Source organism: Zeus faber (genome assembly GCF_960531495.2).
Source record: "Zeus faber genome assembly, chromosome: 1".
Taxonomy (NCBI): domain Eukaryota; kingdom Metazoa; phylum Chordata; class Actinopteri; order Zeiformes; family Zeidae; genus Zeus; species Zeus faber.
The window spans coordinates 11,573,493-11,598,334 of NC_137193.1; the positions used below are offsets into that span (position 1 = coordinate 11,573,493).

General features: G+C 50.2%; 1 protein-coding gene across 1 annotated transcript in view; it reads left to right on the forward strand.

Annotated features, from left to right (window-relative positions):
• Positions 1 to 8,707: 8,707 nt before the first annotated feature.
• hivep1 (HIVEP zinc finger 1) overlaps positions 8,708 to 24,842 on the forward strand; it is a 42,977-nt gene continuing 26,842 nt past the window's right edge. The window contains exon 1 of the mRNA XM_080007335.1: positions 8,708 to 8,800. Coding sequence (XP_079863461.1) covers positions 8,761 to 8,800 — 40 coding nt within the window. The 5' untranslated portion in view covers positions 8,708 to 8,760. The remainder of the gene's footprint in view (positions 8,801 to 24,842) is intronic.

Consider the following 24,842-nt stretch of genomic DNA (forward strand, 5'->3'; position numbering starts at 1 on the left):
AAAAAAAAAATAGGTGTTTTTAGGTTTATTTTTCTTATTTATTTTTGTCTGTCTGTCTGTCCGTCTATCTATCCATCTATCCATCTATCTATCGGTCTATCTGTCTGTCTGTCTGTCTGTCTAATCCACAAAAAGAGACAAAGATATAATCCACTCCATGTTTTTGTTTGCAGTGGCCCTACGACAAAGCGCCGCCTTGTTCAACAAAGTTATATCCTGAAAATGTTAAATAGTGGAGCATCAAAGGCTTGGTCCTGGTTGTGGTTCTGGTTGTGACTCACCATAATGTTTATTCTTTTTTTCGCCATTTAGCGTTCACAGCACTTCTCCGCACCTTTCTGCGGAGTCCCCGCGGCCGGGACCAGACCCGTGGGGGAAAAATGTCACATGCTCCGTCCATAAGGGCCAGGACTGAGGTCTTTCCTGTGTTTATCCTTATTTATTTGTCTTTGGGGGATAACGTTCCCTGGACCGGCGCCCGGGGATGCCTCACAACGCTCGCTTTGATTTGTGTGTCACAGGATGCCTCCGAGAGGCCATATAAATCCCTGATGTTATTTAATGTACCTGGCTGGGGATGAGTTCTTTCCACTACGCAACACGTACAGCACACACACACACGCACGCATGCACACGCACACACACGCACACTCACACACACACAAATAAAACTTCTCTAGAAAGGGGAAGCACTAAGCAAATCAAATCATCTTTTTTTGTTTTCTTTCACATAGTTATATTTGTAGGGTTTTTTTTCCTCCGTTTTTTTCCTTTCACCAATTTGCAGTGACATAACGTGGCTGCTTTGGCTGTTTTGTTTACCCGGGATTCAAGGGAACCAGCCCAGACTTCAATAGTTTCCTCTGAGTGAACGGTTGATTGCTCTCTTTGAAGCGAGAGATGGAAGAAAAGTGAGCCGAAAAAAAAAAAAAAAAAGGGCTTTTAATTGATTATTCTATTGACCGTCCGAACCCTGAGCAAAGGGCACGGAAAGTGGAAAAAACGTGGGGGGGGGACAGACAATTTCTGCCCGGACCGGTAGGCGGCTCGATGGCCGCAGGGCGTGCGGACGGAAGCCGGAGACGGCGTCGAAAGCCCGGGAGAGAGCGCTCGGTCTCACCGCCGCCAACGCAAAGAGGCGGCCATCGTGCGCCCGGGGTTGCTGCTGCCGCATCCGGCGGAGGCTCAAAGGGTTGTTTCGGGTTGCGGTGTCTAATTCGCCTATCAACGCCGACACGGTGAAACGTCATCCCCGGGGGACGCCATCCCATCAACAGCCTCCATCGGCGAGCATTTAATCAGCGCGTCGAGTCACGCGATCCGCCCGTGCCCTCCCGTCGGATGGGGGGCCAGACGTGGAGTCAGAGCGTTGCCGGGGCAACAGCCCCTGTTATGCAACATCATATGGCGCGGGGTAAACAAAGAATCCGGCAACGTGTTGCGGCCCCCACCGCCGACGCACTGAGGAGGACACGAGGAAACACAAAAAAAAAACAATACAAAGAAAATATTTCCTCAACTCAGAAACTTGGCAGCCGGCTCCCTCCAACCTGCGGCCTCCCCGCGTGAGCCCTCGTTTCACTGACGGTAGGAGCGCCATTAACCGACGCAAAACAAACAAACAGACGGCGGCGGAGCGTTACCGGCCTCGTAACTCGCCGTTTGCGGCCGCGCACGCCACCCGTGATTGAAAAAAGCAAAACAAAACAAAGAATAACCACCGAAAACAGCGAGAGGGAGAGTAACGGCCCTTCTGCTCGTGGATTCTTGGTTTGGATAGAGAAGCGATTTGTGTCTGGAGCCGGGCCTTATCTCCAAAGGACCAGCCAACGCTGCCAGAACCAGTCATCCATTGGCTTCAGTCAGCTGCTTTCGAATATATACAGCCAGAACAAACACAAAGGAGGGTGCAAATCCTGAAAAACAAAGCGGGGGCTGGGGGGGGCTGTGCGGAGAGGCCGCGCCGGGGCTCTCCGACAGAAGAGCCTTCCCTTCCACGCGGCCACATAAGAGGCTATTGTTCGGCGGGACGGTTCCTGGAGGGCAGCTGTGCTTATTTTCCAGACCCGCGCCGGGGTATTAATAGCAGCGCCGCCATTCGCTGACACCGATGGCGAAGGAGACGGGGGACGCCCCCACCCCCCTCCCCTCTCTCCCTCCCCGATCGGAGCGGACCGGGGGTTGAGATACGACGCTGGAAATTCGTGGGCGCGCCGTTCGTTTCAGCTTCCCAAACTTTTATGTCTGCATTTGCGGTTGAAAGCGGGAATTGGTCCGGGCTCGCCCATGACACGTCACCCCCCACTCCACAAAGGGAAATAAGAACACCTGCCGAAATAAACAGGTGTCTACAGGTACATCACCGGGTGCTAGATGAACAGATTGGTTTCCTGACTCTGTGGAGCCGGTTCTTCTCGGTTGAGCCAAGATTTGCCGCGGTTGGGATGGAACTGCAGCGTCTTCTTAAACACACACTTTCCTTACACGAGGGGCCTTAAATAAAAGTCTAAGGGCCCCCGGGCCTGCGAGCAAGGGCCCTCTGGGTGCAGGGCTCCAAAGGGAATGATCCTGTGGTGGAGAGGAACCCTCCAGAGAGAGAGAGTGAGAGAGAGAGAGAGAGAGAAAGAGAAAGAGAGGAGATACGCCGCCGAAAGCTGCAAAGAAGAGTGCTTCTGTAGGGAAGTTCTATCTGCGAGGCCATCGGGGCCAAAGACAACACGAAGCCCCAAAGAAAGAGCGGCCTAAGTTTTTCCCATGATGCACTGCGAGGGACGAACACACACCTGCCTCGCACGCGGGTGCCCAGGCGTCCGTCAATTCCATTGGGGGCGGCGGCGGCGATTGACCTTCCGTCCTCGTGTTTGTCGTGCGTGAAGTCGGTTGGGTTCTCTCCTTTTTTTGAGAGCTCCCTTTTAATTGACGTCACCTTCAAAATCGGTGTTTTACCGTCGTCGCTGAAGCGGAAAGAAGCAGCGCCGCGCAAACACGCTGACCCGGGCGAACGGACGCCCCCGCGGCCGCGGGAGGCCCCCCCCCACCGCATCCTTTGGAAAATGTTCTTTTATTCCCGTGCGCTATTTCAAGATATTGCCGTTGAATCAGGTGAGTCATGAAAGCAGAAAGTGAGACTCTGTCCTGCTCTGCATAGACTGCGGGAAGCCTGTTATGTGACGGGTGGGTGGTTGTCGCACACTCACTTATTACAGTAAAGGAGAGGCTTTTTTTTTTTTTTTTTCCTGGCAGTTGCGGAAAAATCCGGTTCCCGAAAGAAAAACAGCACTTCTGGATTCCTTAGTCACCCTCGTCGGATTCGCTAATTAGCATCGACCCGGAGCAGAGGTCCGACTAATGAGCGAAATCAGCTGGATCGGTGCACGGCTGGAGGCAAAACATGGCAGGGATTTTACGTTCCCAACCTGGAATTTTCCACCTGGGTAAGATTTGCCTCTCCGCAGCGGGTTTTGGGAGGGGGAGTGCGTCTTCCTCTCCGCTAGTCGCCTGCAACGGTGATGACTGAACCAGAACTGTATTCTTTTAAACCTTGAAGCTCCTGTAGCACCACCATTAGTGACTGTTGGCGCATAGGAGGATGCCCCATATCTGCTGCTATAATCACTCACCCGATCCACATATTAATATGGTCGGCCAGCGGAGCAGTGCGACGGTGGAGCTGCTCTGTTTCGTCAAATTATGCAGTGCATACATATTCTATTTGTAATTGTTTGCTAAAAATACAACTTATGAGCACATTAATTTGAAAGCTGCTTCTATTTCCGTAGGTAAAAGGTGACCTTTTTCATCGGCCGATGTGTCATGGCTAAGCCCCCCCCCCACCGGTGCATGGTCATAATTCGAGGAATACATCCACTGGTTAAAAATAACACCAGCACTTGGCTCTAGACGACCAACTGTTGATTTATTTCGGCTGTAGCCCTGCAGACACATTGGTTTATATGTACCTGTAACAACTGCACTTGCCCCTATATCTCCATGTTTTTCACTGGTCCCTTTTATTACTTAAATTTGAGTTATATTCCTCACCTCAAATGAAATATCCCATGAGCTTCAGATGGACATTTGTTGAATGCAACCAAACCAAGATCCTATCGCAGAGGGGTGCGAATACAAAGATTTGTCATCGGATCAACACAAAAAAAAAAAAAAAAAAAACCCGCAAAACCTACGTATATATTTTCAGCATTTGTCAATTTAAAATAGACTAACGAAGGTGTACATTTTAAGTTGAGAACAGCTCAGAAATATTAGGTTTAACAAAACTGACAGATTTTTCAAGGTCAATCCAAATAATAATAATAGTATGATGGGGAGAGTTCAAAATGTTGGCGGACAGAGTGGAGTAGAGTATTGTATACTATAACCTCCTCGCTTAAGCAGTGGCTGGGTATACAGTAACTGGGACAGCTCTTGACTGGTTTACCTCCTACTTTCAGACAGGAGTTTTTCTGTGGCTGGGGATGACTGTGTCTCCTCATCTGCTCCGCTAACTTGTGGCGGGCCCCGAGGTTCAATCCCCGGTCCTATTCTTTTCTCCCTCTATGTATGCTCACCCTGGGTTTCCTAATTAGCCATTTCAAGCGTATTTCCTATCAGTTATGCAGACGATACACAGCTGTACTTCTCATTCGGACCAAATTACCATAGCATGCTCCCTCCATTGCAGGACTGCTCAACAGGCCTGCAGGACTGGATGTCATATAACTTCCTCCATCTTAACCCTGACAAAACTGAAGTCCCTTTCATAGGCCCCGAGAGCATTTCTGATAAAGCACAGCAGTGTATTGGTCCTTCAGCAGCGAATGCCAAACGAGCCTCAAAAAAGACTGGAGTGTTCCTTAACAAACACATGAACCTTGAGTGGCATGGAAAGAAAGTGTTCCGATCCTGTTTCTTTCAGCTAAAAAAACATCGGCAAAATCAAATTTGTACTTTCCTTTTACGATCCGGAAAAGGTAATTTGTGTTTTTGTTTCCTCCCGTCTTGATTGTTGTAACGCACTGTTCGCCGCCCCCAGTCGCTCTTCTGTGCTCCAGTCGGTCCAAAATGTGGCTGCTAGGTTTTTAACTAAGAAGGTCACACATCACACGTCACTCTGCAGAATAGATTTTAAAGTTATGTTAATAACTTACAAAGCCCGTCCCCATATTTCGGAACTTTTGTGTCCCCTGGCCTCAGTGACTGACATCTCTCAGGTCTTCGGACCAATTCCTTCTTGCTGTACCAAATCGAGGCTAAAAACCCAGGATGACCAAGCTTTTGCCGTGACAGCTCCCACTCTCTGGAACCCTCTGCCCTCAAGTTATAAAAAATTCAGAATCTGTGGAGATCTTTAAGAAGCTGTTAAAAACCCGCCTCTATTGTAAGCACTTTGTCTTGTAATGTGTTTTTTCCCCTTCTGTGCAATTTTTTTGGTGTTTTTATAATGTCATTTTCTACATTTTCTGCTCCTATTTCTTTCTATTTTTGATTTTTATTTCCTTTAATGTCTATATTGTACAGCACCTTGTAACTCTGGTTTTGAAAGGCGCTTTATAAATAAAATATACTTAATATTTTCTTACTACTATTACTACTACTAATAATAACAATTATTATTGTTATTAATATTATTATTATTATTATTATTAATAATAATAATTATTATTATTATTATTAATAATTAAATTATAATAAAATAGTAATAATTATTATTAACATTTATAATAATAATAATAATAATAATAATAATAATAATAAAATAATAACATTTGTTGCCACCTTCCTCCCATGTTTGCCATATCTTTATTAATATTTTTTCTAATATTTTGATTCACAATTTTATTTATTTTCTCCATTTTATTTTTGTTTATTTTTTTTTCCATTATTGTGGCCGGCCCTATGAATAAAGAACTCCGTGGCAAGCATGGGCGTCCATGCAATGTCGTTGTGCTGAACCTTGCCTACCTTTTGAAGCTTTTCCCAATGATCGAGGACACTTTGCATTCAAATCACATAGACACAGATACAGATATTCCCAGTTACATCTTCCACGGCGTGTGTGCACGGGAAAGCCCGCTCTGCAGCGGCGGAGGGGGCACAACGTGACCCGACAACAAGGAACCTCCGGGAAAACCGTCAGTCCTAAAGTATGCGCAGAAAGCGAGGGGGGGGACGGGGGGGGCGCGCGGAGAAGGCGTGCGACGGGCGACGTCCTTGCGGCACGCAGACGCGCGACTCCCGCACGGCTTCACGACCCCGCAGCCCCGCGAGGGCGCAGGCGAGCCGCGCCCGCAAACACCGCCGGGCGACGGGGCGACGGGGGGCGGCGGCACCGGGGTCCGTGTGACGTGGAAAGCCCGCATTTTAGCCCCAAAGACCGCGCGCCCGTCGAGCGCCCCCCCCACACACACACCCGGCCCCCGGGAGCTCGACTTCCTGCGGTCGGGGAGGCGGAGACGGGACCCCCGCTGACGTCACGCCAGTGGGCCTGTCCGTTTCCTGCAATAGAAAGTGAGCGAGGAGGTGAAAAGAGGAAAATACGGACCTTTCCCCCCAAAACGAGCCTCGTTGGGTCCGACGCCACAAAAACGCCCACCCACCCCCCCCCCGACACCGGCACCGGGTACCCGTGAGTATGAATACACCCAGATTCCGGGCGGGTTGTCTCTAATGCCGTTGGTTGTTTTTTTTTTTTTGTTGTTGTTGTTGTTGTTTGTTTGTTTTCAACGGGACCGCGGCGCGTGTTTGGCGGACGCCAGTTGAGTTCGCGTCCAACGTTCCGCGTCGATCCGTCCCGACGGGCGTTTCTGACCCGCGCGCCCGGGAGGGGACGTGACTGTCTCGAACGCGGTGTTTGGCAACGGGTCTCCTCACACACACACACACACACGCGCGCGCGCGCGCAAACACACATACACACTTGTGCGGAAACTTGCGGCAGGTGTGTAAAACGGTGTCATTTTTTATTTATTTATGTATTTATTTATTTACTTATTATTATTATTATTATTATTTGTGGCGCCGCCGCTGTAATGCGGATTTTTTTTTTTTCCGTGAAGTGTGTGTGATCGGTGTCCCGGCGGGGCGGCGTTGCGGCGACGGAGAGGGGTTTTCCCCGGCTCCGCCCTCATCCACAGGGCGTTCATGTGTTGCAACAGGCATTAAAAACACGCCATTCCCACGCACCGTGTTGCTGTTGTCCGCCCCCTCCGCCGAGCGAGCCGTGCGTGTGCCGTGATCCCACGGCGTGTGCGTGGAACCCGCCACATTATTCGCCCCCCCCGCGTGTACCGCGTTGATGGGGAGCGTGTTAATAATCGGGGCACGCACATGGCGTCCGCGCAAAACTCGTTCATGATTCATGTGATGGTTATCACCTGCGAACTGCACGACCGGGGTGTTTCCTAAAATGTCAGTCTGCCTACAGCCAGCCAGCCAGCCGTCCACCCGACCAGTCAGACGCACGCACGCACGCGATTCACAAACCGCGCACGCCTCGTCTCCGCAGCCCGCACCCGACGCCAAGGTTCCCGCAGCAGGCGAGGAGCGTCTTGCACGGTAAACGCTTTGACCGTCGTCGTCGTCCTAACGCGCTCGATCCGCGAACCGCGTGCGTGTGCATGCGCCGTGCACGCTCTGCCCAGAGGTGATGTCATCGTTGCTGTAGTTTCTGGGGGGTGGGGTGCGGGGGCAAACCCCACCTTCACGCCTCCCGTTGTAGTAGCTGTTATGTAACGTCGGCGCGCGGAACAAAGGCTGCTCCGCGAGCCCCGCGCACCTTCACACGTGCGCGGGGCTGGGGCTCGGGTCCGGGCTCCTTGCGGAATGTCAGTAGCGCGGGATGATGGAGCGGAGATGACAGGAACGGTCAGTTCACGAAAACACTCCATGCTTATTATGGGGGGGTTGCTCTCCCCCCGCCCCTCCTTGCTCTGCCGGTGCAGAGAGACGTGGTATCCAGTGGATGGTCATGCAGATGAGACGCCCACGGGACGTTTTTTGCAGGGTTGTGGCTTTTTTTCTTTTTTTTTTTTTGAAAGGTTGAGGTTTTCTCTGGCATTTAACTTGAACATCCCCCCGCCTTTCAAAACACGCTTTCTTTTTCAGCACGCCGGGGTTTGCGTTATACCCAAATTAACCCGAGCCCCTCAAGTACGTCGTCGAGTTTGCACCCGGGTGTCCGCGTTGTCCTCGTGCCGGTCGCCTGTGATCCGCCGAAGCAGCCCCGAGCGTCCTCACACCGAGGACCTCGTTGTTCCGCACCTTTGGTCGTCCAGTTTGAAACTCGTCGCGGGGGGGGGTTGCGGGGCGGTCCGAACGTCAAGCCTGGCCCCCTGCCGCCGCGGGGACCGGCGCGGCAGAAAGCCGAGGCCGGAGCGGAGGTCGGGTTGAACGACCGGGCGCCCGGAACGTCTCCCCCGGTAAAAACCGAAGCTGAGCGTTGTTGTGAAGTTGTTGGTGGTCCAACCTGGAACCAACTCAGTCGTCGGCAGCGCTGCGGTGCTCCCGGCTGCTTTGGAGACTACACACCTTCCTGTGGTTATTGATTCCAGTTGAGCTGACACAGACTTTGTGTGTGTGTGTGTGTGTGCATGTGCGTCCCCTGCAGATGTATTGAAGCGAGCGTACCTGAGCGACCAGGTGGATCGGGTGGAATCTGTTCTCCTTGAGGTCGGGAATCCGCCGCCCTTCTCCCTTCCTTTTCAATCTTTGACGTTTTCCCGCCCGCTCCACGATGCACCTGTGAACTGAGATGCCGAAAAGATGCCGCGCACCAAGCAGAACAACCCCAAGAATCTCAAAGGTGAGTTTCCGCATCGTTAAAAAAAAAAATAAAAAGAGAGAGAGAGAGAGAACGCCCCGACTGTCTCCCGCAATTCGTGTCTTTTTTAAGTTTATGTTTTCCGAGACCGTGACAAGTAACATCGACGTCCGTCTCTCTCTCCGGGCCTCAAAGCTCGCAGCCCGCTTAAAGTATTTAGGTCCGACAAGTGCGATGGGGTTTTTAATCGGTGCCCACGCGGGATAATTGGCTCCTCACGCCCCGAGGTAAGTGGACGAGGGGAGAGGACGGGTGTTGGTCCTCGTTCCCTCGCTTCCCTTCACCGTCCTCCCCCATGAATCACCTTGCTGTCGATTATTGACATTGAGAGGTGTGTGTGTGCGTGTGTGCGTGCGCGCGATGATGAACCAACAATGCATATTGTCTAGGGCTTCGCCGACTGCCTTTTGTTTTTGTTTTTTTTCCCTAGATTGTTTAAGCGATCGAGCCTCCTCAAAGGGGTGTGGCGCGCGAATGCCAGCGGTTTGCATTGCGAGACGCGCGACACAATCAAAGTTGTGTTCTTGTTCCCTTTCCCCGCGCTGATGCAGAGCTTGTCTTGGGCTTTGACGCGCTCATGCTGCTTGACGGACGTTCGGCGCCTCAGATCTGCACGTTTCCGGCACACGCGTACGAATGTACAGTATGTGTGCGTACGCAGTGCACCGAGTGCGTGCGCGAGCAACGCTGGCATTCCACGTCGAGGCAGGCTGTAGAATGCGCCGCTGCAACCAGCCCGGTCTCACGGTTCCTTTTAACACGTAGGCGCGTTAGCGCTGACTTGAACAAACAACATGAATTATTAAGTTTTATGATGTCAGACAGCCCAGCGGAGGAGGTGGGGGGGAGGACCCACAGCTACATAAGCCTGGTGCTGTTTCCCAGGGTGAATCGGGTGTTTTTTAGGGTTTTTTTGGTCGTGTACGACAGTGTTACTGGATTCATGACCGAACAGCGTTGACAGTATTTGGGCTCCGATAAATGTGGCTGTAGTGTTTTTCATTCATTTTTATTTGGTTTATTTGGAAGGTATCATATTGAATAAACATTGCTGTAAGTGTCCCCGGTCTCCCTAAATTTTCGGATAACACGAAAACACAATTATTTGAACAGGATACAAGAACGTACGTCATGGAAAAACATTTTTAAATAAAACTATACACACAGAGATACTGGATTAAAACAAGATGAATTCTTCTCAATTGATCACTTTCCATACATTCAGGTCGAGTCTGATGTCATTTTTTCGGACCTTTTATCTCATGCTCACTTAAATAAAAATAAAAATCTCTGTCCTCCCAAGCTACGTTTGTAATACCCGCCCCCCCCTCCCACTCGTGCCGTCGTGACCTTTGACCCAATGTTTCACACGCGGCCAGACGTCTTTGACTCTGAGCAGGATGTGCTCACGTTGGAGCTCGCTGTCACATGCTCGAGCTGCGGCGTTAAGAACGACTCTCCTGGCGTCCCCTCCTGAAGCCAGCATCACATGATGCTCAGCGCTCCAGGCCGCCACCTAGTCTGTAAAATAACAATGATCAGGCTAAATACTGTTAATGCACAAATTATTACACTCAATATATATCGTTTATATGTTGTGTATTTTGTATTTATTTTTCACTTTACTCTGTACTTCTTGTACATGTCATGTCCATTGTACATCTGTGCAGAAACGTGATATATTTCATATTTATTTGCCAACAATGCACATTACATCACAATTTTCACTTTGTGTACAGTGTACTGTATCCTCCCGCTCTTTCGGATTTTTGGAGTTGCCATTCATTTAGATTTCCTTTTTGGAATTGTATTAAATTTGGTATATCTTGGATGTTTTCTTCTTTCGCTCTCTTTTTTTTTTTTTTTTTTTTTTTTTTTTTTTTGTCGCTCTGCGTTTCATTGCACCTTGCACCGGTGTTACTGTGCATGTGACGAGTAAAAAGCTTTGAAACATGAACATCTACCTCAAACAGTTGCAGCTGTATGTAATTTTGGATTTGCGCTGGTTCAGAGGAAGGCTCCACTTCCTCCCTGAGCTGTGTGTGTGTGTGTGTGTGTGTCTGTGTGTGTGTGTGTGTGTGTGTGTGTGTGTGTGTGTGTGTGTGTGTGTGTGTGTGTGTGTGAGAGAGACGCTGTGGCGACCAGTAGCCATGTCGAGGGGACCTCCCTCGCCTCTTTTTCTCCCCATTCCTGTGGAAAGAAAAAAAAAAAAAAAAAAAATCACTTGACACACTTTTCCACATAGAGACGCAATGTGCTACTGGACACACACATAGTGTGTGTGTGTGTGTGTGTGTGTGTTCTCCTTAAGTCTTTTGTTTACTTTTCTCAAACAGCTGGTCTCCAAGCACCCCCCCCCCCCCCACACACACACACACACTGTGGACGTTGAAGTCTACAGAGATGCACATAATCTCCTCAGTAGCTGGAGGGGGAATCTCAAAAGTAGTCAAACTGGAAGGGTTTCCTTATGCGGCGTGGAGAGTTTAATTCGCGCAGCTCAGCCACTCGTTACGAGGGGGCGACGACAAACAAACGACTGAGGACTTGAAAGCCGAGTCTCAAAACCCCATTCCCGTTCATTTGCAGGTCTCAGAATTAATTCACTATAACATCAGCGTGTTAATCCTGGAATCCTTGAACTGCCTCCCACACTGACGACCTACTTTGAAGGTTACTTTCCCATTTGTTTCTTATAATACAAAGGGGTGACAAAAAAGAGCAGGAGAGGTCTCTGAGTATGAATGTGCATTAAAATCTATGTGTCAAAAAGTTTAAAACGTAAAACATTTTTGACAAGTCATTGTAGAATTGTTAAAAAATATATACATGCGTAAAGATAGGGTCATAGCCAATAAATAAAAAATATTCCTCTTTAAAATAGCATGAGCTAAAGATCACAACAACAACAAAACGTTTTTTTCCGGCTGACATTTAGTCATGGCTTTTATTTCTGGCTCGTTTACGCTGAAGCGATGGTGGCATCTCCACTTTGAACAGGGCCAAAGTTTCTTGGAACTCTATGGCAACAATGGTATTTGGTCGGGGCCGTAAAAGCAGACAAACCCAAAGAAACAAGAAAAAACAAAAAAGATTCTGCACGGTCGTGCACGGCCCTGATGAAGACCATGTGCCTCGTCTGCTTTCCACGAGTGTGACTGGAATCTTTTGTTCTTTTGATTCCTCCCAAATTTATTTATTTATGTATGTATTTATTTATTTATTTTTTACGTGCACCTTGCTCGTCCACGAAGCCGTGCCGGACCGCCGGTTTGAACTTAATTCAATAACATTTTTTTTTTTTATTGAATTTCAATACCCGGCCCCGCTCCCGTATTTCTTGTTAAGTGTCTTGGCGCCCACGGGAGGGCCCTCCACCCTCTCTGCCGCGGTTCCCCCCGCCCCCCGCCCCTCTCCGCGGCAGCACTCTGGTCGCCCTCGTCCTTGTTTGTCATCAATCTCTGCGACTGTTTGTTTTTTTTTTTTTTTCGATCGCTCCGACTCCTTCCTGCTCCTCGCGGCGCCCCCTGAAAATGCCCAGACTTGTTTGCAATACCTGTCTTTATAGGAGCCCACTCCGCATTCCTCCCATCTTATTAAATCACAGCGTGTCTGGTAACCCCCCCCCCCCCCAAAAAAAAAAGAACAGGCTACGTGTTAAATGGGGAAGTGGCTGCTGTGAATGGGGCGGGGGGGAGGGGGTTTAACAAGGTGGAAAATGTTTACTCCATAAAGAAATGGCAGCGAGAACAAGGTGGCGTCTCCCTGCTGTTCAACCATTTATTTATTTATTTGTTTAATTATTTAATTGTTTTTTTTTTTTTGCTGTACTGGGAAAAAAAAACAAAAAAAAAAAACTGCAACTGCTTAGTTGAGCAATTAAATCAAGTCTTTGTGTATTGTTGAAATTAACCCGGGAGACGCTGACGGTCGAGATTTGGGATTTACGCGGATGGAAATTCGACAATTCTGCCCTCCGTACGGCAGCTTTCCTTTTTTTTTTTTTTTTTTTTTTTTTTAAACGAACATTTTTTTTACCGCTCAGCTTGACTGGGGGCCGCGCGGAGCAGGGTTTGGCAACGGAAGCCCGACGGGGCCTGTTTGAACGCAGAATTACAGGCTTGATGGTGTCCAGACCCTGAGCCCACAGCTACCTCCCGTACCTCTCAGGTCTCCGGCAAATCAACAGACGCCGGGTTTCCTGGTAATGACCGGCTCCTTGACTTCGCCGCCGACTGGAACGAATTAAAACATCCGCGGGGGGGTACCGAGCGTTGCCAAAGACGTGCCCGGTCGAGGCACTTGTTCCGGGGTCGTCCCGGTCGCACGTCCAGGTGTCCAGGACGCTTAAACCCCTCGAATCCTGTCCTGGTGTCCAGCGTGACCTTTGATGTCCTCTGGAACCAGTCCATCCGCGCACCCGGTTGTGGTTCTCTGCATCCAGCGGCACGGCGAGGCCTTGCCCGGCTTCGTCGAACCCTCTCATTTGATTTGATTTGATTTGATTTGATTTGATTTATTATTATTATTATTTTTTTTTTTCGGTGAAGCAAACGCTTGGGCTCGATCTGACCCCGGCGACGGTGGAAGCCCCCCGGGGCGGTCGGGGTCGCGGGGTGGCGCCGCCTCGTCGGCACGGTGTTACGCCGCCTCTTTTCGCCGGCCGTGACCTCACGGTCGATCCCCTTCTTCATCGCGGCTCGGGGGTAAGGGTCAGGGCTAAACCTCCCAAACCAAACCCCCTGCGGCTAAACGCCTCCACCGCCCGCACAAGAACTGGACCATTTTATCAAACTATTTTTTTTTTTTTTCCTCTCCCCCAATTTGTCCTCCGCACGGCGAGAGAACGGCAGAGAAAGGGTTAACGCTCACGCCTCCCGCAGATGGATTTTTACATGTTGTGTCACGTCGAGGCGGCCAAACCAGTATTTCCGTACTGTACCGTCAAATTTGTGTGTGTGTGTGTGTGTGTGTGTGTGTGTGTGTGTGTGTGTGTGTGTGTGTGTGTGTGTGTGTGTGTGTGTGTGTGTGTGTGTGTGTGTGTGTGTGTGTGTGTGTGTGTGTGTGTGTGTGTGTGGAGCAAGAGTCGCACAAAGGGAACTTCTCTCCCAGAGGCAGGAATAACCCGGGGTTTTAGCAACAGTAACTACAACATGACAGGCTGAAACTAGCACAGGGGTATCTGTTTAACTGAGCGCCAACCTCAGAGAAGCTTTCACTTTGGGTGGAGGAGGAGGTGGAGGGAGGGACGAGGGGGAAGATGGAATTTTTACTGCCATATTTTGTGAGAATGGTATTGAATGGGAGGCCGCTGTTCACTTCACCGTCCCCGAAATGTGGGCTAATGTCTATTCCTGCTTTTCAATCAAGGGGGAAAGAAGCGCACGTTTTCAGCGCTCGCTCGCCGCGGCCTGGCCTGGCCTTTTCTTTTTTTTCTTTTCTTTTTTTTTCTTTTTTTTGACGGGCCGATTGGGCCCGTAGTTCAGAAACTGCGCGCAAAGTATATTCCTGACGGCGGAAAATATGATTATCGGGGGGGTCCGGCCTGAGCTCATGGCAATTTAAAGAGGCTTGTGGCTTTTTTTTTTTTTTTTTTCTTCCATTTGGTGTGAACTGCAATTATTTGGGTGTATCTGAGGAAATGGCTGTGTTTTAAATCACTCCAGGCCCTCTTCCTGGAGAGAAGGGCGGTTATTCGCCGGAAAAAAATATCAGCGTGCCCTCGGGACGGCGGATCGAGGATCCTCCCCGAACACCTGGGAACATCTGGTCTTAAGGAAAGCAATTTGTCAGCCGGCTAATTTGGGAGGATTTCAGACGGCGGCTCGCTCAGGTAATTAGACACCACTCGGGGTGTCGGGGTTCCTGAGGTTGCATTTAGACGCGGTTTCTCCTTTCCTCGAGGAGTTGGATCTCCACGGCGCTCGTTCTCGGTAGAGTTTGTTCCACGCCGGGTTCTGCCGCTTGTTTCTCTGCGTGTCGGAGGTCTTCTTCCCACCTCGCGTGCGTTTGAAACCCCTTTGTTCCAGTCAGACTTTCGGTTTGAATGGCTGTCAAACACTGGCTGTTTATCAGATGGAGGTGACTAATACCCAGGCTAACACCACCCACCAGCCTGTGCAGAGAGAAAAGTCGTGTGTGTGTGTGTGTGTCATTGTTTGCCGGCTGCTCTCGTCGCTTTTGTGGAGGCAGTGATGTATTTTCACACAAAAACAATCACATTTTTCTACAGATGTCTTGGCCCCCGACCCTCGAGCGAGCGGTCGTGGCGTCCTGCGCACACCTGCCGCCACCACCGGGATCCTTTGAGCCGAGGCGGCGTTTTGACGTTTGTGTCTCAACCTCAAGATGTCCGCCCACTCTGTTTGCCCATGACCCCCTGGTGGCCAAAGACGTGTGTGTGTGTGTGTGTGTGTGTGTGTGTGTGTGTGTGTGTGTGTGTGTGTGTGTGTGTGTGTGTGTGTGTGTGTGTGTGTGTGTGTGTGTGTGTGTGTGTGTGTGTGTGTGTGTGTGTGTGTGCGCTTTTTTTTTCCCCCCACTGCTCTGCTGAAGCGCTTGTCGGTAACGAGAGCCGCCATCCCATCAGTCTAATTATTTTGGGTGAAACTTTTCGAGCTAAAGCGTCGGTGAAGGGCTCAGGCCGACTGAGTTAAATTGGTGCTAACGAATAGCGACCTCCTCGTTAGAGTCTCTCTGTCACACACACACACACACACACACACACACACACACTCCTTTTTTTCCCTCCACAGGTGTGCATTGCGGTCCCTGGACTTTAGTGCCACTTCCTGGAACCTTGGTTGAGTGGAATTTGTGTTGGCAACTTAGAAAGGTGAGCGTTGTCGTCTGTTGCAGCAGCGAGGAGAAAGGGCTGGAAAACAGGGCGGGCCACTTGCGTAAGCAGCAGAAAAAAGCTGCACCGCCGGCGGAAGCCGGGGGCCTTAAATGTCACGTTGTCCTGGACGGAGACGTGAGCGTGACACGCGGAGGCCTCCTGCGTCGTGCGCGTGCAGGGAAATGCCCCTGAATAAAACCTGCCTCTGTTAGGACACACCCGGGGGGCTCCTTTTAGGTTGGGGAGGGACGCTGGCGATGGAATTTAAAAAGAGAGGCTTTGGTAAGCCAGTAGAGCTGACATCTTCCATCCAGAAAGTGTGTGTGTGTGTGTGTGTGTGTGTGTGTGTGTGTGTGTGTGTGTGTGTGTGTGTGTGTGTTCAAGTTTCGTATTCGAATGTGTGCACAGCTGTGCGTGCTTGAGCGCATGCACAAATAATGAGTGCGGCGCTGGCGTTGCCTGATGGCTTGCACAAGCTTGGCCCGATGCAGGGGTTGCCACGGAAACAGCAGCGGCGAGGCTCGGTGTGCAGGTGCCTCGCGTCCTGGCGGGGGGAGCACGGAGAGGGGGAACATGTGGCGGCCAAAATGAGTTCACTGGAAAGATCAGGAGGTGGAAAGAGGAAAAGTATACATCGTTTACTATCAAACTACTCCAGTAATTACTTATTGAGTTACTTTTTTCACCCTGTATATTTGGGACCAATCTTTTATTTTATTTTATTTTTTATTTTATTTTTTTTATTGCCCAGCACGTAATCATTGATTCATTCGACGTCAGATTGAAAACACTTTAAAATGTTCCTGTGACTTCTTCAAGCTCGTTTAGTTTTCGCGTCAAAACAAGTCGGTAAGTTCTCCTCCACCGAGGTTTTGGACTTTGCACGGCGGGGGGGCGGAGGGGGAGGAAAGGGGAGGAGGGGGAAAAGGAGCGCTCCTCGCAGAAGGGAATCGTCGGGGATTCATTTTGGAATTTGTGCCGTTGCTGAACACAAAAGGCGCTGCATTGTCCAAACCAGCTGTACCGTAAGCGCTCTATTTTCATTGGATGAAAGGAGCGAACCGGCGCCGCGTTGGGGATGCCGGCGCGATTATGGCGAAGACATTTTGTCACGTCATAATTCTTTCCGACCTCATCGCAAAGCGGTCGCGTCGGTTTCCACGAGACGTGGGCGGTGAATCCGGGTGCAGTCGCTTCATGGGTAGCGCAGCGATGGGGCGAAATGTTTTTGACCCCGTGCGCCGGAGAAGGTTGGATTTGATCACAAACCAACGCTTCTTTCCCGCCTCGGCGCGTTTTCCAAACGTCTTGGCCACACAAATCATTTGGGAGGTGGAGAGCACTCATCATGGCAGGGGCCAAATTAGAGGTTGAAACGTGTCGAAAACACAACGGAGGTTCCCGCTCTTGAACATGAGTGAATATATTTCTATGACGGCATTATCAGTGTAGGTTTAAGAGGCTTATTGTGAATGTTTTTACACACCTTGTATTTTATTTGTCTGTTAATAAAAAACAGCCAAATAACATTTTCTTTCTGTGAAAAATAGTTCTATTTGTTTTGATCTCGGAGATGTTGTTGTAATACTCCTTGATTATCTGTAGATACTGGATTTTGCACCATAAGCTTTAAATGTGTACTGTGGCTGTCGCCTAGGCCCTATTATACATGTCTGACGTGTCCCCGTGTTCAAATGAAACAGCCTGTCTAAATGACTTTTTTTTATCTTGGATATTCCTTTTTTTATTTTTTTTATTTTAAACATTGAGGTCTTGGCAGAACGTTTGGAGGGCGGCCGAGGGACGGGGGCCTTCCCTCCGCCGCCTCTCCACGGCGCCCTGGGAGCGATTGACGCCCCGAAGCCGACCCTCCCCTGAGCCGGGAGCCAAAGCATGCTCTGGGAGTCTTGTGTTTTCCCCGCTGCCGGGCTTTTGCATTGGGTTTTTAATTTGTAATTTTCTTTTTTCCTCTCTCTCCGGTCAACATTTGTCTGCTCCGGTCGTCTGGGATCGGGCGCTCCGATCGCTCGGCTGTTCTAAGCGCTCGCCGTCCGCTTCCCCGCCCGCTTTTCTTCCGTGCGTCTGTTTGCGAAACTCATTAGTATTCATGACAGCAGTTAGCCGCTACGACCTAATGGCTCAGCACATGATTAATTCAACGTCAATATCTTAATTCTGTCTGTGTTGGACGCCCCCTTGACGTGCTTGTGTGCTTTGTTTGAAAGCGGAATCCCTTTATTGCTTTCACACGCCCGCAAACACACGCCCCCACGTCCAAACACCCGGAAAACCACGCGTCTCCGAGCCTTCGAGTGGCCTCGTCCTCGACACGAGGCGATGCGTCTTTCGACCACGTTGTCCGGTGAGCAGAAGCGGCCCACCAGACGTGGAGCCGTGGAGCATTGGCGGCATGACTACGTAGGGCTGTACCCGACCTCTTCCTACAGGCGAGCTAGGCGGCCGCCCTCGGTTATTTCACGTCTCCGTGTGGAACGAAACAGCCGCGTATGGAACGGTGTGGAAACGAAACCGTGCGTAATGGGGACACTTTCTCCGTGACCCTCTCCCCGATCGCGCCCTCCCCGCGCGTGATGCACAGAAAATAATGGAGGAGCGGGGCTCGGCGATCGGGGTGCACGGAGGGCCTTGTTTGATCACACATAAAAGTATATTATCTAATTCTAATTCCCCATTGAAATGTTATTCCTGTGCATTTTGTAAACTTCTATCTGTTTTGTCCTGTTATTGTAACGCACACTGACTGGAGGGAAAAAAAACGACTGCTCCACTTGAAGAATCTCGGTCGACTGGAGGCTTTCCGACTGATAATTCGACTCGTCTACTAACGGGGGCAGCCCTGGCAGTGAGTTAGAGAGTCAGCCGGCCCTTCTGGGGCTATCTGTCCTGTTTGCGCTTATGATACGAAATAAAAAAAGATATGAAATAATAAAATAAAGGCTCTGATCGGGTATATGCGCCGCTGACCAGAGCATCCAGAATTGTCCAGCGCCCCGAAGGGGTGGTTGTCTCAGAAACCAACGGGATGCAACGGAGACCCCGTTATGGAGAGACCCCACTGGTGTCTCCGCCTAACGGGGGGGTGGACAGTTTTCAATGCTCTGATCAGTGGAGCATATACCTGATCAGAGCCTCTCTTTATTTTGGTCTGTTCCACACTCTAACTGCATGTGGCTATTAGCGCCGATGTCAGTGAATTGGACGTTTTTCCAATGAGGCTCATTTGCATAGAAAGGGGCCGATTTTGCACCAAATGTATGAATAATACTTCATTTATTTCGGTTTAAATAGCACCGGCGCACCTCGACGCTATTTGCGTGGCAGCGCAGTTTGCCGTGCATTTCACCGTTTGCGGGGTGCCTTAAGAGTTACGACGCTCGCCTTTTTTCTGTTATTTGCGCGGGTTTGACGCTTCTTCTCTTTTGTTGGGGGATCCACTTTGACTGTGCAATTAGCAGCGCGGCAACCCATTTGAGATGATTGGAGGAAATTGCACCAACCCTGTTGTGAGTGTGTGTGTGTGTGTGTGTGTGTGTGTGTGGACACTGTTGCCGTTGTTTAGACAACAGTTGCCACTGGTGCAGCAGCTAAAACATTCTGCATGTTTCTGGTTAAAATATGTTGTTACCCAATCTGCCTCGCCACATGGTTCCAAATCTATTTGACTCCGAAGCCTTTGTGTAGGCATGTACGGGCCTCATTCCTCCTCCTGGTCCGTGGAGCAGGGCCAGTAAGCTCGGGCTGCAGTGGAAAGTAAAGCCCTGAATAGATAGCAGACGGCCATAACCCACAGCGTGTAAACTGTGGGGGTTTTACAGAAACCAGCCGACCCTTCACAGCTCGGCAAGCACAAGCCTCCTCTGTGTCGGGCTCTTTAAAAACAACGAGGGGCTCAGCCTCTACCTACTCATTCACAAACACCGTTCCCCTCGCTGCGTAGCTGCACGACACGCTCCATTTGCGCCGTCGTATCATGTGTTCTTACGAGTGTGTGTGTGTGTGTGTGTGTGTGTGTGTGTGTGTGTGTGTGTGTGTGTGTGTGTGTGTGTGTGTGTGTGTGTGTGTGTGTGTGTGAAAATTGATGGCATGTGGAAGTAAATGACCTGTAGAAATAGTCAAGCCTATTAGTGTGTGTGTGTGTGTGTGTGTGTGTGTGAGATGGTGGAGACCTAAGCTTCAGAGGCAATTGACTCCAAAGCGGATCAATGGTCAAAGATGGAAAGCCCTCAACGGATGTATGAGTCACCGGGAATGTGTCTCAGGGTCGGCGAGGACAGGTCGATATGTTCAACACACACACACACACACACACACACACACACCTACCTATCAGGGTCAGAGGGTTCACGGCCTCTTAGCAGACTGGGTCCTGGCAGTTGGGGGGCAGGTGTGTGGACTTGCTGCCTTGTCAGTAGTGGGAGGTTTGGGCTCCGCTCCCGCTGCTCCGAGGGTCAAGTGTTCGCCTGGAGGAGGCTTTTCGGGTTTGTCGACCGCGCAGAGAGCTGCAGCTGCTGCTGCTGCTGCTTCTTCTGTTTTTGGTTCTTTTTAATTTTCCAACCGGTGAGCCAATCATTCGCCTGATGAACGCCTCCCACTTCCTTATTAAATTTGTTTGGCATGTATACAGAGACAAATATATTCATCACAAAAGAAAGAAAAAAAACTGGGACCATAATAGAGAGGGAGAAACGGAGCATATCTTTTTAAAAAGCTTTAACTATTGTCTTTATGTAATATTAATGCTCCTCCTAATTACAATGGAGAAGAGAGAGAATGAATTTATACGTGGAAGGCAGAGGGCAGTGAGGAATTGAGGAGTCGAAGGAGGAGGATGAGTAGGAGGAGAAGTTGTGTGTGTGTGTGTGTGCGTGCACGTGTGCGTGCGTGTGTGTGTGTGTGTGTGTGTGTGAGTGCACGTGTGCGTGCGTGTGTGTGTGTGAGACTTCCTGCTGCCAGAGCCTCATCCTCTTGCGTAACGCTGCTCGGCCGCTGTTGCCATGGGGAGGGAGGCGGGGGAGGAGGGACGGGGGAGGAGGGACGCGGTGGGGGGAGGGGGGCGAGGTACATACTCGCTGGGGAATTCTGCTGCGGCTCTCCCGTCTTCCCTCTCCGCTAATAGCACGGCGATGTCACCGAAGAGAGAGAGAGAGAGAGAGAGAGACTTGGTTTTCATTTTTAGAGACTCCCGAACAAGGACGTGTCTATGTCAATAACAAATGTACTTATTGTAAGTTGGGAGAGGGAGAGAGATTTGTTTTGACTTTTAAGGTTCCTTTATTGCAGTAAGTCGGAGAGAGAGAGCTGTGGAAACTTCTATAGCTGCTGCGTGACTCAGTGCCCGTTCAGGTGTGCATCGTAAATTAAAAACCGGGAATTGTACGTGACCGAGTGGGTTTTGGGGAGGTGGGGTTTGTTTTCCCCTGTGAACCTGTGTGTGACTAATGTTGAGTTTTAGCTGCGTGTGTGTGTGTGTGTGTTAGGGGAGTAGAGGTCTTTGCAGTCAGTCGAGCACCGTGTGTGATGGTGCGTTCAGCAGCCTGGAGAGCTAGCGCTGCATTCCACTGCAACTCGGAAATCAAATCGGTAATTCCGAGTCCCCACCTCCGAGCTAAATCGGTTCCATTGCCTCAGTTCGGGGGAAAACACAGACGTGTGTGTGTGTGTGTGTGTGTGTGTTTCTTGTGAATTCTAGCGTCTGCACAGGGGATAAAACTACCTAATAGTTTCGATCTATGTCAGAGGGAACTTGGTTCTCGGCCGAAGCGGTCTCCCCCCGCAGTTCAGACCGGGAATTCCGACTCAAACAGCACGTCCCTTTGCGCTCTTCTGCGTCGGACTTTTCCGTTTTTCCGAGTTCTGACTTCAGTGGAACGCAGCATCAACAGGTGGAGCGCAGGCCGTTTATAATTTTTTTTCCCGTCCTTCCTCCGTCACGTCCCCTTCCCTCGTTAACGTGTCCGCGCTAACCTGTGATCTATTCTGGTGTTTCGGACGGCTCCGCCTCCAGGTCCCCTCTGTGACTCACCTGCCGTCCCCCGCGGTGCGGGCAGTGCATTGTGGGTAATGTGCGTTCCGGGTGCCGTGCCTGTTAGCGCCTTCATTAAGTCCGTCTGCGAGCTTCACAGTTGTCCCCGGGCGCTGCAGCGCAGATAGGATCAATGAGCAGAACGGATGGAGGAGTATTTATAGCGGCTGTGGGGGCGTGGGAGGTTGCGCACCACAAGTAGGTTAGCGGCTAATCTGGCGTTGACCGTGTGTGTGTGTGTGTGTGTGTGTGTGTGTGTGTGTGGCTCCATGCATAGATAGAAGAATCAGTGGCCATTTTTTTATTTTATTTTTTTAATATATATATTTTTTAAGAGACTATTATGTTTTATGTTTCCTTGTCTTTCTGCAGCTGCGACACGGGGGGGCGGGGGTGCACACGCTGGCAGACGAGGCATTCCCTGGTTTAGCAAAGGGATTTAGGGAGGGGGGGACGAGTGGAGGAAAAAGAAAAAAAAAAATAGAAAGGCTCACGGCACAGGGCTGGGAAGGGGAAGCGTGGTTGCTACGCCGACAGCGCAGAACCAGAAGTGAGAAGGGAAAGCTCGTACTGACACAGCCGCGGGTGTGTGTGTGTGTGTGTGTGTCTGTCTATGTGGGTGCGCGCCCCGGCTCGTGCACGAGCGCGTGCGCGCACAAGAGGGAATCTTATGCGTGTGTGTGTGGGAGCCTCAGTGAGCTTTGAGGCAGACGGCAGCCAGACACCCAGCGTTCCGCTCTCCTGTGACATTTCTGAGTTCGTGGAGGGGGGCCAGGAATGTCAGCAGTTATTAGTTGGGAGTGTGTGTGGGTGTGTGTGAGTAGGCGTGCGTGTGTGTGTGTTTCTAAGTCGGGAATGTCAGGTGTTCCCCCGTAAGAGTGTGTGACTCAGGAGGGAAGCCAGCCATTCTGGGAAAAGCCGCGGAGCCGAGCACTCTGGGTTCACTTCGTCTCCCTCCACCAGGTACCGTGTGTCGCCGCGGCACCTCGCCTCTCGCCCTCCGTCTCGTCTTGTTTGTTTTCGCTCGTAGCCCTTTTGTTTTTCATCGGGGTGCTCGGTGTGAGTAGCTCAGTTTCCTGCTGCGTTTCCCTTTTTTGTTATTTTTAATCTCGACTTCTGTTCCGTTTGGTCCCCGTGTCTCCCGTGTGTAATGTTGTTTATGTGTTTATTTCAAATGTTAAACTTCCCCTGTTGTCTTTCCCTTTAACTCTCCTCTACGGACAGTATTCTCTCAGTGATTCTCCACACATTGGAATGATTATCTTCACTTTAAATGTCAGTCAGGCTTTAACAATGGCTTTAACTTACGACAATTTGTGTGTGGCTGGGTCGGTGCACATCGTCTTGTTATTGTGGAAGTATTTGTGTGTGTATGTGTGTGTGTGTGTGTGTGTGTGTGTGTGTGTGTGTGTGCGTATGAGTGTCCTTGTGTTTTTCGTCCAGTACAGTTTGTGTGTCTTTGTTTTGTGTGTCTGACTATGTAATATACAGTATGTGTCAAGTCGATATGTATGACAGTGAAACTGATGTGTGGGTGTGGGTGTGTGAGTGTCCTTGTTTCTGTGTTTGTATGTGTCAGTGGGTTGAAACATGACAGGAAGACACAGCGGTGTGTGTGTGTGTGTGTGTGTGTGTGTGTGTGTGCGCTTGCGCGCGCGTTTCTTATTCCTTGACTACAAAGAGAAATGCAGAATTCCATTTCGGCGTCAGATTATTATTTTTATTTATTTATTTATTTTGTCATTAACATTATTGAAACAACGCTCCAACGCACTGTTTCTCTTGCGCCGTTATTACGTCTCCCTAATTCCCTCGCCGGTCAAGGGGTCATGACGGTCCGCGGAGTCACTCACCCCCCCCCCCACCCTGCGCGCCGTGCACCCCGGGCCCCTTGGCTCGTTGACTCCCGCCAACGCATCCGTCTGTTGCGTGTCCTGTTGTGTTTGTCCGCGGCCGCCGAGCGCTGACGCATTGCACGACGCAAAGAAAGGGGAAGGATAAGCCCAATGTACTGTGGCGGGCGGGGCGGGGGGGGCGGTTGTTACGCAAGAGCCCCCGTCCAGAGATGGAGCAGAACACAGAGAGAGAGGGAGAGAGGGGGGGACCGGTGCTGAGTTTAGGCGCTCCCGACTCCTTCCGCACGGTGTGATCTCACTGGGTTCGCTCACTCGGCTCCCTCGCCGCTTCTGTGCAGGAATAGACGCCTTATTATAGGAGCAGCCTGGTTATGAAAGCTGCCGCGTGCGGAGGTCCCCCGCCGTAGCCATAACTCTTCTTTCTGCTTTGCCCCCTTCCTTTCGCGATGATCAATTAATTGCTTAATGGTCTTATTTGCTCTCTCTCTCCCCCTCCTACCCCCTGGGGCTTGATTCACCTTGGTAGCGTCCTGGGATAATCCTTTCCTGGAGACACAGAGTCGTTAACCACATCCACTTATGCCCTCGCCGTGTTGATGTTTTCGTACCGGGACGAATCGGCGGGGGGAAAAGAAAACAACAAAAAAAAAAAAAAGGCCCGAGAAGACGTTCCATGATCTCGGAGCGTATGGGCTGCAGGGATAGCCCCGCGTGTGGTTTTATAGGACGCGGCTTGTTTCTATTTGGGATCGGCGCTATCGTGGAATTTTTAGTCGATGATTAACTGTGCTTGCCTTTCTTGTTTCACCATATGTCGCTATCGCAGCACAGGCTTGTAATGGTCAAATAACACACGTCCACCTTGTGAAGAAAAGCCCTTTATTGGCCTCAACGCACGTACTTTGCTTTTTTTTTTTATTTGTCGGAACGTTTCTCACATTGGTCCAAACGTACCCTTCAATTATCAATTGTAACATATAATTGTGGAATCTTAACGATTAAAAAAACCCAAAAACGATCGCATTGAACTAAAATAATTACAATCGGGTGATTATGTAATAATTGTGCTCTGAGGGGAGGGAGGGGGGGAGGGAAGAGGGGGGCCGAAGGCGAGATGGAAAACAGAAGGGTGGGAGTGACCAGTCAAAGAGAGTGTGGCGAGGATGCAGAGAAGCAGAGGGTAAATGATGGGATGAGGAGGTGGAGGAGGGGAGGAAAAAAAGGCGGGGTGGGGGTGAGTATTAAAAAAAAAATAAAAAAAAATAAAAAAAAAAGAGCACGGATGGAGGG